Source organism: Trichechus manatus, unplaced genomic scaffold (genome assembly GCF_000243295.1).
Source record: "Trichechus manatus latirostris isolate Lorelei unplaced genomic scaffold, TriManLat1.0 scaffold00258, whole genome shotgun sequence".
Classification (NCBI taxonomy): Eukaryota; Metazoa; Chordata; class Mammalia; order Sirenia; family Trichechidae; genus Trichechus; species Trichechus manatus.
Window position 1 is genome coordinate 1942366 of NW_004444194.1, and position 14033 is coordinate 1956398.

Genomic DNA, 14033 nt, shown 5'->3' on the forward strand with positions numbered 1-14033 from the left:
GGGGGGTGGAGCACTATAGTCTAAGCAGAGCGATGGGGAGTGGGGTGGCCTGGGTCTGAACAGATGGATCTTATGGGGGAGGGGCTCTTGGGTCAGAGGCAGACCCTGGTGCCCCCTGGGATTTGAAGGGCCCCTGCCATTGTGAAGCCTCCTAATGAGCTTTGCAACCTCTACTCTGCCTGGCACTGTCTCCTGGCTGTACATCGGGAGGGTGCCACCCTGAGCTCCCAGAAAGAGACAGCCTAATACCCCCCACCCCAGCTGGCTCTTATCTCAGGTGGACATGGTCTGCAGGGGCCACACTCGACCCAGCGGCATGGCCTGGCCCCTTCGATTGACCCTGGCATGCACCCTGCTTGGGGCCTGTGGAGGGAGTCCTCCGATCCGAGCTAGGCCTTGGGGACATCACAGGCTGGCAGCCAATCTGGGCACAGGCCAGCTGCACCTGGCAGGTGAGTGCCTCAGACCCTGCCTAACCCCCAACATCCAGGAACCCCCACCCCACCATGGCAATTCCAGAATTTCCTTATGAAAGGGGCTTAGAGTGGCCACTATGGTGGGTGGTGGGGGCTTGTGCTGAAGAGTGGTGGTTAAGAGCACAGACTCTGGAGCCCGACTGTCTAGTTTGAAATCTAATCTCTGCCACTTCCTAGCTGTGTGACCCTGGGAAAGTCACTTAACCTCTCTGGGTCTCTCATAGCCCATTAAAAAAGAGGAGAAATAACAGACCTATCTCATAAGACGTTGTGAAGATTAAACATATGCACACTTATACCACTACCAGGGGGCCCTGGTGGCATAGTGGTTAAGAGCTCGGCTACTAATCAAAAGGTTGGCAGTTCAAATCCACTAGCTGCTCCCTGGAAACCCTATGGGGCAGTTCTACCCTGTCCTATAGGGCCTCTATGAGTTGGAACCGACTCATCCTGGCACCTAACTACAACAACCACTACCAGGCATGATGATAAATAAGTTGATAGCTGTAAGTGATTGTAATTACTTGAAGCTGCATTTGCATACCAAAAAAATGTCTTCACTTAAGTTTTATGTTTGGGAGAACTGATGTAGACGGGGGTTTCCCCTGTTCAGGGGACCCTCCCAGGCCATGTTTCTCCACCCCTACCTCAGGACCCAAGACCTTGGCTCACGGGTCTCTCTTTCACCAGGACCCTGTTGTCCCTCAGAGATAGATACACCAGAGGCGTCTGGCCCTGGAACCGTCCCAGAGCGCTGTGGGGCGCTGAGCCCCAGGTAAGTACAGCACCCTCTTGCATTTCCTCGAGTTACCCCTGTCAGGGGCCAGAAGCCCTTTCGGTCCCTGACCCATCTGGGCCTGTCTCTCACAATGCTCAGGTGCAAATCCTTCCTGGAACACCTCCAGGATGCCCTCCGGAGTCACTTCCTCCTGCCGCTCTGCGCGGAGCTCTGCGAGGGCTGGTAGGAAGGGTGGGGCCTGTGGTTGGGGTGGGCCAAAGGGCAGGGTCTGTTGTTAGCTCGACCCTGTGTTGGAAGGTGTGTGGCCTTACTAGAACAAGGCCAAGGTTTTAGGTTTAAAACAGGGGCGGGGCCATGGAGCCCCCAGCTTAAGAGCTGTATGGAGGCATGGCCTTTATGGGCTTGGTTTCTTAAGCGGCGGGGCCTCTTAATTGAAAAGAGAAGCTAAAACCAAAACCAAAGCCAAACCCATTGCCATCGGGTCGATTCCGACAAATAGTGACCCTAAAGAGTAGAACTGCTTCACAGGGTTTCCAAGAAGCACCTGGTAGATTTGAACTGCCGACCTTTTGGTTAGCAGCTATAGCTCTTAACCACTACACCACCAGGGTTTCCAGAAGCTAAAAGGATGGGGAGTATAAGGGACTGACCTGGAAAGAATGGTGTTAGATCTTCAGGTGTGGGGCCAGTTGTGACAAGGCCCTGGGCATGGGTGGAAAGAGTTGATAGTATAGGGGGTGAGATGAAATCTGAAGGGATATAGGCTTGTAGGCGAGTGGTTCTCAGGGAAGGGCATACATGGGGCGAGGCCTTGGGAGCAGGACTTCTACTAGAACGTGGCTGAGGAGCTCCTTCTCACTTTCCTCTCTCCAAACACGATCCCCAGGTTCACCACCTGTGAAGCTGATATCACCTGCGGCCCGACTTGGCTCTCACTCCCAGAGAGGAGCTGTGAGCCCGGCTGCCGTACCTATGCGCAGGTGAGCATGGGACAGAGGCCCGAGGAGGAGACTGAGACTCCCCTGGCCAGGTCCTGCCCTAACCTGCTGCAGTCTCAGAATCCAGATTGGCGCTCCCAAGGCTCTTTCCCCACTCTACCCCCTCCCAAAACCCAATCGCCATAGCAGGAGGCGCCCATACCCTGCCCAGGGCCCAGTGAGTCTGGATTTGTCCTCTCCAAAGAACCAACTCTGCCTGGATCTAGTTCATAGTGTCCCCAGGAGGACACAGAGGCCAGAACCCTCCCAAGACCCCACTCCTGATCTCGACCTCTCCCCTACACCCCCTGGTACCTATCAAGAACAACTCACCTTTCCCAACTCCCAGCCCCACCCTAGTCCCGCCCACAGCCTCCCGAAGACTGAGTTGCTCGCCCCAAGGTCCCATCCCCGCCTTGGCCCCTTCCCCCAGTGGAAGTACCGGACTTTCCAAGGCCAAATTCCTGGCCACGCCTCGAGCCTGCGCTCTGGAAGCCTCCGCCCCCAGGATACCTGAACTCCAACCACTCAGGCTCTAACTCCACCCTTTCTCCCAGACCTTCGCGGACGGCGCAGACCTTTGCCGCTCTGTTCTGGGTCACACCCTGCCGTTGGCAGCTCCTGGGTCCCGTCACTGCCTCAACTTCTCTGTCTCGGTGCTGCCGCGTCCCAAGCCCAGGCGGCGGGCCCGGGAAGCCACCTCCCCGCGCCCCTGGCGCCCTCGCATCTCGCTGATCCTGGACGCTCCAAGCAGTGGGAGCGGCAGTGGAAGCGGCAGCGGCCCCTAGGGGGCGCCTGGTCTTGGGTGGGACATGCGTCTCTTCCCCCCGCCCCCATCCAGCCCCCTCAAGACACCCAGAGCCTCACCCCTCTCCCTCCCTGCCTTCCAGATTCCCCAGTCCTGTCCTTCCTCCTTTAGGCCCAGAGACTCCCCCCGTTCCTGGTTACCCAAGAAACAACCCAACTCTCGCTCATTTTCCCCTCTCCCTCCTGAATAAAGTCGCTAGCCAGAGCACCTGATGTGGCTGCTTCTTGGAGAAATAGGTGGGAAGGAGGGCTGCCAGAAATTAACAGATGCTTCATTCCTAATTCTCAGGTTCTAGGGTTAGAACTGATTCGCACTCAAGTGTAAATGATGGTTGTCCTACACCCTAAGCATTTGTCATAACTGGGAATAACCAGGTGTCACAAATGGCGGCGGGTATCAAAAGAGGGCCCACTGTGAAGATCCCTGACCTCAGAACATCTTTCATGGCTATCCCCTGTGATTAGGGAGGTCTGGTGATGTCTGGCCTAACGCCCCTTTCCTCCCCTGCCCCATATCCCAGTCCCTGACCTAAGGCAAAGTACTGGACTCAGATTCAGAATTTGGGTTTCAAACACTACTCCTAATGTTCCTCCTTAGCCATAGGCCCTTGGGGAGACTCAGTTTCCTCACCTGTAAGACAGGGGCAATGTCCCCATTCCCTGCCCTTAGGGAAGATGAAATAGTATAAGCAGAGAAGGGCCTGCTGGAAGCCTAGCAGACAGTCCTCTTTTAGCTTCAAGAGACAAACTCATCTCAAAGTGCCCTGATCCAAAACAGTGACTAAAAAAAAAAAAAAAACCCTAAGTATGGCTTCAGGAACGGCTGTATCTAGGCACTTAAATGTTAGGATGTTCTTTCTTTCTCTTGGTTATACTCGGGGACAGGATCTCCTAACAGCAAAAATGGACTAGCAACTCCATGTTTCCAGCGGCTAAAGTGTGCCTGTTGTTGCCATCCAGTCGGCTCAACCCATGGCGACCCTGTGTACAACAGAAACATTACCCAGTCCTGCACCATCTTCACAGTCGTTGGTATGCTCAAGTCTATTTTTGCAGCCATTGTGTATTTTGAGTGCCTTCCAACCTAGGGGGCTCATCTTCCAGTACTATGTTGGACAATATTCTGTTGTGATCCACAGGCTTTTCAATGGCTAATTTTCAGAAGTAGGTGACCAAGCCTTTCTTCCTAGTTTGTTTTAATCTGGAAGCTCCGCTGAAACCAGTCCACCATGGGTGACCCTGTTGGTGTTTGAATACCAGTGGCATAGCTTCCAGCATTGTAGCAACACACAAGCCACCACAGTACAACAAACTGACTGACGGGTGGTAGAAAGCGTGCCTAGTTCTTTGTAAAGCTAGCATTGCTCCAGTTGGGTCATGAGCTCATTACTGAACCAATCACTATCACCAGAAGGATGCTGTGCTCTGATTGGCCAGATCTGGGTTATGGGCTCATACCTAAAGGCCCATGGTAGGCCCAGGTCCATCTGAACCACATGGACTGAGAATGGAGAAGGGTGGTCCCCCAAAGACCAGGTGCTAGAACTAGAAGTGGGAGGGGTACTGGCCAGGGGATCAAGCTACGTGGACTACAGAAAATGGTGGCTACTATCCCGGCTCTAAGTACTGTACATTTACCTGGGTTCAGTTCTACCATTTACTCATGCTGTAACTTTGGGCATGTTGTTCAGCCTTTCTGAGCCTCAGTTTCCTCATCTGTAAAAAGTAGATAACAATTGTTCTTCTCACAAGGTTGTTGGGAGGATTAAATTAGCCAGTGCAAGTTGTTCCGGTTATCATTGCTGTGTAACATCTCTAAACTCAGTGATACAAAACAACTATCGTTATCTTTCATGGTTCTGAGGGTTCACTGGGCTCACTTCAGTGGTTCTTGCTTGAGTTCTCTCATGCAATTGCAGACAGTGGCTGGGGCTGGTGTCATCTCAAAGACTTCCTCACTCCCCTATCTGGCAGTTAATGCTGGCTGTTGCCTTAAACCTCAGCTAGGGCTGCTGGCCAGGATAGCTACTCGTCTCTCCACGTGGCCTGGGCTTCCTCACAGCATGGCAGCTGAGTACCTAGGATAGGTGCCCCAAGGAACACTTCCCAGATGGAAATTGGCTCACTTGTGATGGCCTAGCCTTGAAGTCACACAATGTCACTTCTGTTGTTCTCTATTCACGAAAGTGAGCCACTAATGCCAGCTCATATTCAAGGGAAAGGGACACAGACTCACCTAATGGGAAGAATGGCAAATAAAATGCTTAGAAAATGCTTAGACTTTGCCTGTCACATAATTAACACATAAATGTAGCCATCACTTATTTTTGGTGTTGTTACTGTGTTATTGTAACAAGAGAATAAGGAAGGATTTCTAGGCAGGTCAAGTTGTGGGGAAGGGCATTGTGAGCAGTCTGCCTGCAAAGGCCTGGAGGCTAGAAAGCAAAGATGTCCCTTTGAGGACTAAGGTGCGCCTGACCCAAGCCCTGGTGTTTTTTTAATCGCCTCATAGGCATGCAAAAGCTGGACAATGAATAAGGAAGACTGAAGAATTGATGCATTTGAATTATGGTGTTGGCGAATATTGAATATACCATGCACTGCCAAAAGAATGAACAAATCTGTCTTGGAAGTACAGCCAGAATGCTCCTTAAAAGCAAGGATGGTGAAACTTTGTCTCATATACTTTGGACATGTTATCAGGAGGGATCAGTCCCTGGAGAAGGATATCATGCTTGATAGATTAGAGGATCATTGAAAAAGAGGAAGACCCTCAACGAGATGGATTGACACAGTGGCTGCAACAACGGGCTCAAGCATAGCAACCATCATGAGGATGGCACAGGACCGGGCAGTGTTTCATTCTGTTGTACATAGGGTAGCTATGAGTCGGAACCGATTCAACGGCATCTAACAAGGGACTCTGAGCTGGTCAGCATGCCTGGAGCAGAGCATGGGAAGTGAGGTCAGATCACGGAAGGCCTTGAATGCCAAGCAAAGGCACTTGAACCCGATAAGGGGTGAGGACCATGGAAGGCTTAAGCATGGGAGGGCCCATCAGGCTGACACTCTTGCCTGCCACTTGGAGACAGGGTGGGGAAAGGAGTGACTGGAGATGAGTGGCACCAATGAGGGTGCTAGGCAGGGTGCAGAGAGCAAGCAGGAGGGAATGAATTCCAGCGGGATTCAGAGGCATACCCACAGAGCTGTGGGTTTGTGACCCTTTGAAAATCCTCACGAGGCAGGGTTGTTGACAACCTCATTTTAAACGAGACCCTGGGAATGGATCTTCAGCAAGTCTAGTGTGGGCCCCGGACTTTGCACTTCTAACAGAGGACTCTGTGGTCTAACAGGGATGAGCAAGGTCTTTGAACAACCATTTGGAATTATTGCCAAGTTATATTTGGCAAAAAGAGTAATATGCACAATTTGGGGCATAGTTTACTTCCATTTGTGTAAAAAAAACAAACTTCAGGAAGAGAGTGCATCTGGACATGTTTGTAACATGCTACACTATCTCTGCAGGACCCACAGCCACCAGCAAGCCCACAGTGAGCCAGGGGCAGAGTGGCTGCGAAGCTTCTCAATGTGCTCCTTTCTCATTTTGAAGCATACAAATATGTTGCATATTTTAAAAGTAAAATAAAATCAATCAAGCAACGCCTACCCTGTTCAGCTTCCCAAAGGTAGTATCTGGGTCCAGCCACAGAGCATGCACACCACCCCCCTCCATGCCAAAGTACAAACCCTACTCTTGGCTTTCTTTAGCTGTTTTAATCACAAGCTGAAGAGGGAGGGGGTAGGTAAAGGGGGGACCACCTGGCTCTTAGAGGGTGGTGGCTGACTCCAGGCCGCGCTCCTGGAAGTATCGGTGGGGAAGACGGGGACGAGGGCCTTCACTGAGGAAGTAGGAAGTGATCTTCCCAAGTCCCTCCTGATCCTCTGCCGAGGAGTCCTCCCTGTGGGAGAGAGGTGACAATACTGACCCCTTTCAGGGGAAGCCAGCCCTCCCCATCAGGGCTGAGCTCTCTCCTCCCTCCATTCCACAGCACCACCAGGGCACTCACCACGTAACACCCTCTGCCTCCTTCTCCAGGATGCTCTGGGCTGTGCGCCAGCTGAACCGGACAAACTGGGGAAAGCCGAACACGGGCTCCACGTGCTTCCTCAACCACGCTTTTGTCTTGGGATCTGGTGGATGGGGTGGGCAATGGTCCCTGAGCTGCACCATAATGTCCAAGCTCCTCAGCCTGGCATCTGAGGTTCCACCACCTCATTTTAGGCTCCTTCTGCACACCTGAGTCACCTTCCACTGAGTATCTTTCTGCCTTTGCACAGGACCCTCCACTCACCACCTGCCAACAGTTGCTTAAATGGCAATTTAGGGAGACTGCCTCTAAGAGATCTCCCTGACCTCCCAAGGACAACAGTAATTAAATCAATATTTGTTGACCTAGCTCTGCAACTAATAATGAGCTTAGTGGGGGTACGGAGGTCCTTGTTTGTCTTGCTCATTGCTCCACCCCCAGGGCTCAGCCTTGCATGGTATGCACCAGGTGCTCAAAAGTGCAGAACGGATGCCCAAACTAGGTGATTTCCTCACTTTAGCCTCTCACCCAAGTTCCAATCACAGACTGGCTGTGGTGCCGCATTCCACCGCCAGCCCCTTTCTGGGCCTCAGAGAAGGATGGGAAGATTCCCTGAACCCAGACACTGAATCTTCTTATCTGCTCTTGTGTGTGGGGGGCATGATCATCCTCACTTCATGGATGAGAAGACTGAGCCTCAGAGTTGGAAGAAAATGGTGGAGCCAGGATTCAAGCAACAGCCGTTAAACAAGAGCCAATATTCCCTTCCCTTAATGGGTGAACAGGCGCCCACTTTGGGTCTCAGCCCTTCACTGGGGCTCCAAAGAGACAGCAAAGTGGGAGGAGGGCCAGCTCTGCTGCACACTGGCTGCGTGGCTGTGGGCAAGTGGTGTCCATCTCTGGGCCTCAGCCTCTTCTGCTGTGAAGTGGGATTACCAGAATAGTTCAGAAAACCTTAGAAGCACACTTAGCCCTGGCCAATTTAGCATTAGTGCTGCTGGTGCTGTCCTGGGGCAACTCCAGAGGCAGGCTGCACCACTGTCTGCTCACCATTAGGGTAGCCCGAACCATAATCAGCATCCACGTCCTGCAGTTTCTCCACAAACTGCCAGTTCTTCACTGCCTGATCTCGGGCCACCTGTGGACAGGACAGGCACTTGGAATTTCCCTCCCCCACAACAACCAGCACCACTCTCTGCCCAAGGGGGTGCTGGGAGCCAGCCCAAGCCCAGTGGGGACTGACCTTGGCACAGATGCTGGCAGCGCTGACTACGGGGTACAAGGCATCCGCCTTGGCCTTCACCGTCACCTCAATCCCAGGAAAGCACTGCTGCAGCCGCTCCTGGTACTTCTCTGGTAGCCCCACAGTGTCCACAAATACCTGTCACAGTGACAGGTGTGTATTCAGTCAACACCCCGAAAAACTGTGCAAATTATCCAGCCTCACAGCCTTTGCATTTCTGTTCCTGCTGCCCAGAATACCTTTGTTGTTTATTGTTGTAGTTCAAGTTTATATTTCAAGTTAGTCTCTCATACAAAAATTTATACATACATTGTCATGTGATCCTAATTGCTCTCCCCATACTGTGACAGCACACTCCTCCTTTCCACCTCGGATTCCCCATGTCCATTCAACCGGCTCCTAACCCTCTCTGCCTTCCCATCTTACCTCTGGATAGAAGCTGCCCATTTAGTCTCTTGCATCTACTTGAGCTAGGAGGCACACTCCTCACAAGTATCACTTTACATCCCACAGTCCAGTCTAATCCCTGTCTGAAGAGTTGGCCTCGGAAATTGTTTTATTATTGGGCTGACAGAGAATCCAGGGGCCATGCTTTCCAGGGTTCTTCCAGTCTCATTCAGACCACTAAGTCTGGTCTTCTTACTAGAATTTGAGTTCTGCACCCCACCTTTCTCCTGCTCCATCAGGGATTCTCTGTTGTGTTCCCTGTCAGGGCGGTCATTGGTGGTAGCCGGGCACCACCTAGTTCTTCTGGTCTCAGGCTGATGAAGTCTCTGGTTTATGTGGCCCTTTCTGTCTCCTGGGCTACTACTTTCCTTGTGTCTTTGGTGTTCATTCTCCTTTACTCCAGGTGGCTGGGACCAATTGATGCATCTTAGATGGCTGCTTGCAAGCTTTTAAGACCCCAGATGCCACTCACCAAAGTAGGATGCACAACACTTTCTTAATAAGCTTTGTTATGCCAATTGGCCTAGATGTTCCCTGAAAGCATGGTCCGTAGACCTCTACCCCTGCTACTCTGTCCCTCAAAGTGTTTGTATTCAGGAAACTTCTTAGGTTTGGTTTAGTCTCGTTGTGCTGACTTCCCCTGTAGTGTGTGCTGTCCTTCCCTTCACCTAAGATAATACTTGTCTACTATTTAGTGAATAACCCTCACTCTCCCTTCCCACCCTTGTAACCATCAAAGAATGTTTTCCTCTGTTTAAACCTTTTCTTGAGTTCTTATAATAGTGGTCTTATACAATATTTGTCCTTCTGAGACTGACTAAATTCACTCAGCATAATGCCCCCAAATTCCTCCACGTCATAAGGTGTTTCATGGCTTCATTGTTGTTCTTTATCGTTGTGTAGTACCAGAATACTGTTCTTCCAGCTCATCCCCACACTGGATCTTTCTTATCAATTCATATCAGGGGTCTTGGATCAAACGTCACCTCCCAGAGAGGCTTCCCCTGATCACCCTGTCATCTGTATCCATCCATCCCTTCTACATTTATTGGGCACACACTGTGTGCCAGGTGCTATTCTAGGTGCCAGGGACATGGCAGATAAAAATCCCTCCCTTGAGGAGCAGACACCTGGTGAGGGTCACAGACAAGAAACAGGATAAATAATAAAGCCTAGGGGAGAGTTGGAAGGGGTTATAACTTCAAATGGCAGCAAGGGAGGTTCAAGGAAGGCCTCTCTAAGGTAGTGACATTTCAATAAACATCTGAAGGAGGTGAGCAAATGAGATGTGCAGAGGTCTGGGAAAGACTGCTTTAAGCAGAGGAAACCACCAGTGCAAAGGCCCTGAGGTGGGACCACATCAAATATGCTGGAGAACAGTAGGAGGCCACATGGCTGGAGCAGAATGCTGAGAAATAAGATCAGGAAGGTAACAGGGGCAAGTGGTGTCTTTGTGGCAGTTGCCATTCTCAGAAGTCACCTTTATTCTTTAGTTTACCAGCTGATCGTCCATCTCCTCTGACCAGGCCCTGAACCCGAGGGCAGAGCCTACGTCTGTCTGCTCCAGGGCTGCCTTGCCAGCTCCTCCTGCTGTGGGTGGGCCTCAGCTGTCTCCTAAGGGAGGCCTCCCGTTACCTTCCCTACCTCAAGTATTCCCCCTTGTTATTATCTCAAAACAGCCTGTTCTGAACTAAAACAATTCCGGAGGCCAACTCTTCAGACAAAGATTGGACTGGACTGTGGGACATAAGATGATACTCGTGAAGAGTGTGCTTCTTAGCTCAAGTAGATGCATGAGACTAAATGGGCGGCTTCTGTTCAGAGGTGAGATGAGAAGGCAGAGAGTTAGGAGCTGGCTGAATGGACATGGGGAATTAGGGGTGGAAAGGAGGAGTGTGCTGTCACAGTATAGGGAGAGCAATTAGGGTCACATAACAATGTATGTATAAATTTTGTGAGAGACTAACTTGAAATGTAAACTGTCACTTAAACTACAACAATAAACAAGCCAACAACAACAAAAAAAAAAAAACAGCCTGTTCTTTGCCTCAGTGCACTCAATGCAATGCTGACTTATGCTTCTCTGTGGTAATTTAATCTCTCTCCTACTCAACTGTGAATTTTCCTGATTTAACCCTGTAATTAGCAAATTAAATGTCAGACAGAAAGGGGAAGAGGGGTGGAGGTGGGGGGCCAGGGAGGAGGCTGGGGCAGGAGTCCAGGTGAGGGTGTCCTGGGCTAGGATGGAGGCTGTGGGCAGGTAGACAGATGTGGGGTTTGTTCTGAACGCTGAGTCTTTAGGAAGACAGATTAGATTGGAGGGGGGGACTGGGGGCACCACACTGGTCCTTGGTGGGACACACATTTCAGGCAGAAACAGGAGTAGAAAACCAACAGCAGCAACGAACATTGGTGAGGCACTTGCCATGCCTGATGCTGAACCTGCCCACTGTACTTTTTCACCCCTATTTTATCCAGAGGTGATCAAATGGGTGCAATCCAAGTACCAGAACACTTAGGCTCACCTGGGTGACTTTCACGCCCTGATCCAAGGCGTACTGCACCAGCCCAGCAGCCGTATCATGGGACAGGGAGTTCAGGTTGTATTTGACCCTGAGGTGCAGGAGCAAAGCCTCGTTAACCCTATTCCAGCCACAGAGCCAAACCTGCCCATGCTCTCTACCTCCCCCAGAGAGCTGGCTGCACCTCCATCCCGGCCACTCCAGGGGTGGGGGGACCCCTCACCGCCCAAGCATGCTGGTAGAGATGAGGTTTGGAGACAGCACGTCCAGCGCCCAGCCCACAAAGTCCTTGTCCTCTTCCATTTTCACAAAGAGCCGGTCCCGCTCGCTCTCCGACAGAGTCTTTGAGTCTAGGAGGAGAGTTGGGAGAGAAAGTTCCTGGTTCTCTCAGCTCCTGCCCTCCTCCTCCAGTTCTCACTTGAACCTGCATATACCCTGGAACCACCTCCCAAGACATACTCCCCCGACACCCCAGGCTTACCTGCTACTTTCAGGGCCTCCAGATCTGCCAGCCGGGACAGGGGGCAATAACAGATGGCGTAGACCATGGGGCCTGGGGAGGAGGTGTGTCAGGTTTCTGGAAGTAGGGGTGGCTCCCGAATCCAAGCAGCTAGCCCATGAAAGCCCCCATCCCGGTTCTATCATCACCGCTTTTTTCGCTCACTGGCACAATGCCATGGCCATCACCATTATCACGCCCCTCCACCACCCCTGGCCCTTGGGGCGCACCCAGCACAGGGCCACGGCCCGCCTCATCCACGCCCAGGACGCAGGGCTCCTTGCGGCACACCGCGGGCACAGGCGAGCTCAGGCGACAGCGGTCCGTATTGTCTCTTTCCAGCTCGCTGAGATCCATGCCGCCGCTTCCGCCGCCACCTCGGCCGCCGCCACCATCAGCAGGAACCAGGGCTGCAAGCGCAGGACTTGACGCGGGCTCAGCGTCGGCGCTGGCTCCTGACCAATCGGCGCGCAAGACACGCCCCCGAAGCAGCTGACGTTCGCGCAGCCGTCGTCGCTGCCGCGCAGCTTCCTGGGAGTTGTAGTTCTCAAAATCGACAGACCAGCGCCTCTGGTGAGGAACACGGTAAACCTGGCCGCTATCCAAACTCCCTTGGGCCGGCTCCGGACCCCCGCCCACAGGAACTAGTGGAAGGAAAGGGAAATAAAAGGAGAAACTGAGGCAGGACAGGGAGGACCCAGCCGTGTAGGGGTCTAGACGGTCAAATATAACTACGCACTCAAAACACGGGTCTCCGCATCACTGGATCTGGGTCCCCCACTTGCATTCAGGCCCTTGTACTCAGGATTCGTGGCCCCCACACAGTCTAAACTCCCTGAACTAGGTACCCCCGCTCCTACCCGACCTCAGGCCGTTATCCTTGGGGTCCCCACCTTCCCTGTCTTGGTCGCTCACTCGGAATCGGGATCCCTGACCCCCGCAGCGTCCCTACCTCCCACCCTTTCTCACTCGGGCTGAGCCTCCTCCACCCCCGAATTGGGACCCCAGACCCCAAAAGGTTACAGTCTCGGGCTCAGGGTTTCCACTCATCAAGCAGGCTCATTCCCCCAACTCAAGGTTCATGCCCTCCCCTTCCCCTAGCCCGCCACAGCTCTTCTCCCTCTTTCCCCCAATCTCAGTGAGGCCCACTTCTCCCAGTCCTGTCTGACCCTTACCGCTTCTCTCCCTCTATCCCCAGGTTTCAGCGGGGCTGTCGTCCGCGGTCTGTGAGTCACGGCGCTTCACCAGGCTAACGTCCCTTACTCAAGGTCCCAGTTCACCCCTCTGTCTCCCCCATTCCTGTCCCCTCCTGCCTTTCTTCTTTACTCCCCGGTGTCAGTGGAGCTCCTGGCCTCTGCCCGTGGGTCTTCGTCCCCCACCAGGGTCAATCCCGCTGACTTTGGGTTCCCACCCCACGCAGCCCTTCTTCCGTTTTCCGAGCCCCACCCCTGCAACTCAGGCCCCTGAACTTGACAGCCGGCTAGGCCCCGCCCCCTCTGCGCCCGTCTCTCACCTGGGCTCAGGGCCTCCAGTTGCACTCGATCAGCTTGCAGGATGGACAATCCTGTTGCCGCCAGGGCCGCACCTGCACCAGGTTCTCGCTGTCCATAAACACCGGGCCTGGCGCTGTGCCCTGCACCTCGCGGCTGCGCTCCTCCCTCCCCAGGTCGCAGAGACAGCGCCACTTTCCCCACGGGCTCAGGATCGAGTCCTCCACGTCTAGGGGTGAAGGGCTGAGATGAAGACCCAGGTAAAGGGGAAAATTCCCCCTATGCCCTGGTCTAGCCACAAGCCAGGTGAAGACACTGAGACCTAGAGAGAGCAAGCCACCCTTCTGAGCTGACACATCTGATGAGTGGTCCAGTGAGATACAAACTGACACTTCCCACCTGCAGCAACCTGGCCAGTTGGGAGTGTGGTACACCACCCTCAGTGCTTGTCATCAGAAGCTGACTCTGGCCTTCAGGGGCGTGCGCTTGGCCTATTCAGTCGGCACCATGCCACCAGACCAGCAGGGCTGTCAGGTGGTAAATTAAACAACATAATGAAGATACTTAAAGTCCCTGGCACTGTGCTAGCATATAGAACAAAAACAATTCTGATTATCACTTTTAAAGTATCTACCACTTACTGAGCACTTACTGGATATCCTTTATGAGAGCTCTTTTGCTGATTCTTCCCTAAGCCTCTATGAGACAGGTCTTATCCTGATTCCACCACTCACAAGGTCTTGAT

General features: G+C 52.7%; 2 protein-coding genes across 2 annotated transcripts; one reads left to right on the forward strand and one right to left on the reverse strand.

Annotated features, from left to right (window-relative positions):
• Nucleotides 1-283: 283 nt before the first annotated feature.
• On the forward strand, nt 284-2980 carry RTBDN (retbindin). Its single transcript, XM_004389745.1, has 5 exons — nt 284-452; nt 1185-1251; nt 1354-1437; nt 2102-2195; nt 2750-2980. The coding sequence occupies exons 1-5, from the start codon at nt 284-286 to the stop codon at nt 2978-2980; spliced, it is 645 nt and encodes a 214-aa protein (XP_004389802.1).
• Nucleotides 2981-6801: 3821 nt separating this feature from the next.
• Nucleotides 6802-12227, reverse strand: RNASEH2A (ribonuclease H2 subunit A). Its single transcript, XM_004389746.3, has 8 exons — nt 12029-12227; nt 11781-11852; nt 11523-11649; nt 11303-11390; nt 8331-8468; nt 8138-8225; nt 7067-7190; nt 6802-6958 (listed from the first exon to the last, which is right to left on the reverse strand). Exons 1-8 carry the CDS (start codon nt 12153-12155, stop codon nt 6826-6828), a joined length of 897 nt encoding a protein of 298 aa, XP_004389803.1. The 5' UTR covers nt 12156-12227; the 3' UTR covers nt 6802-6825.
• Nucleotides 12228-14033: the final 1806 nt, after the last annotated feature.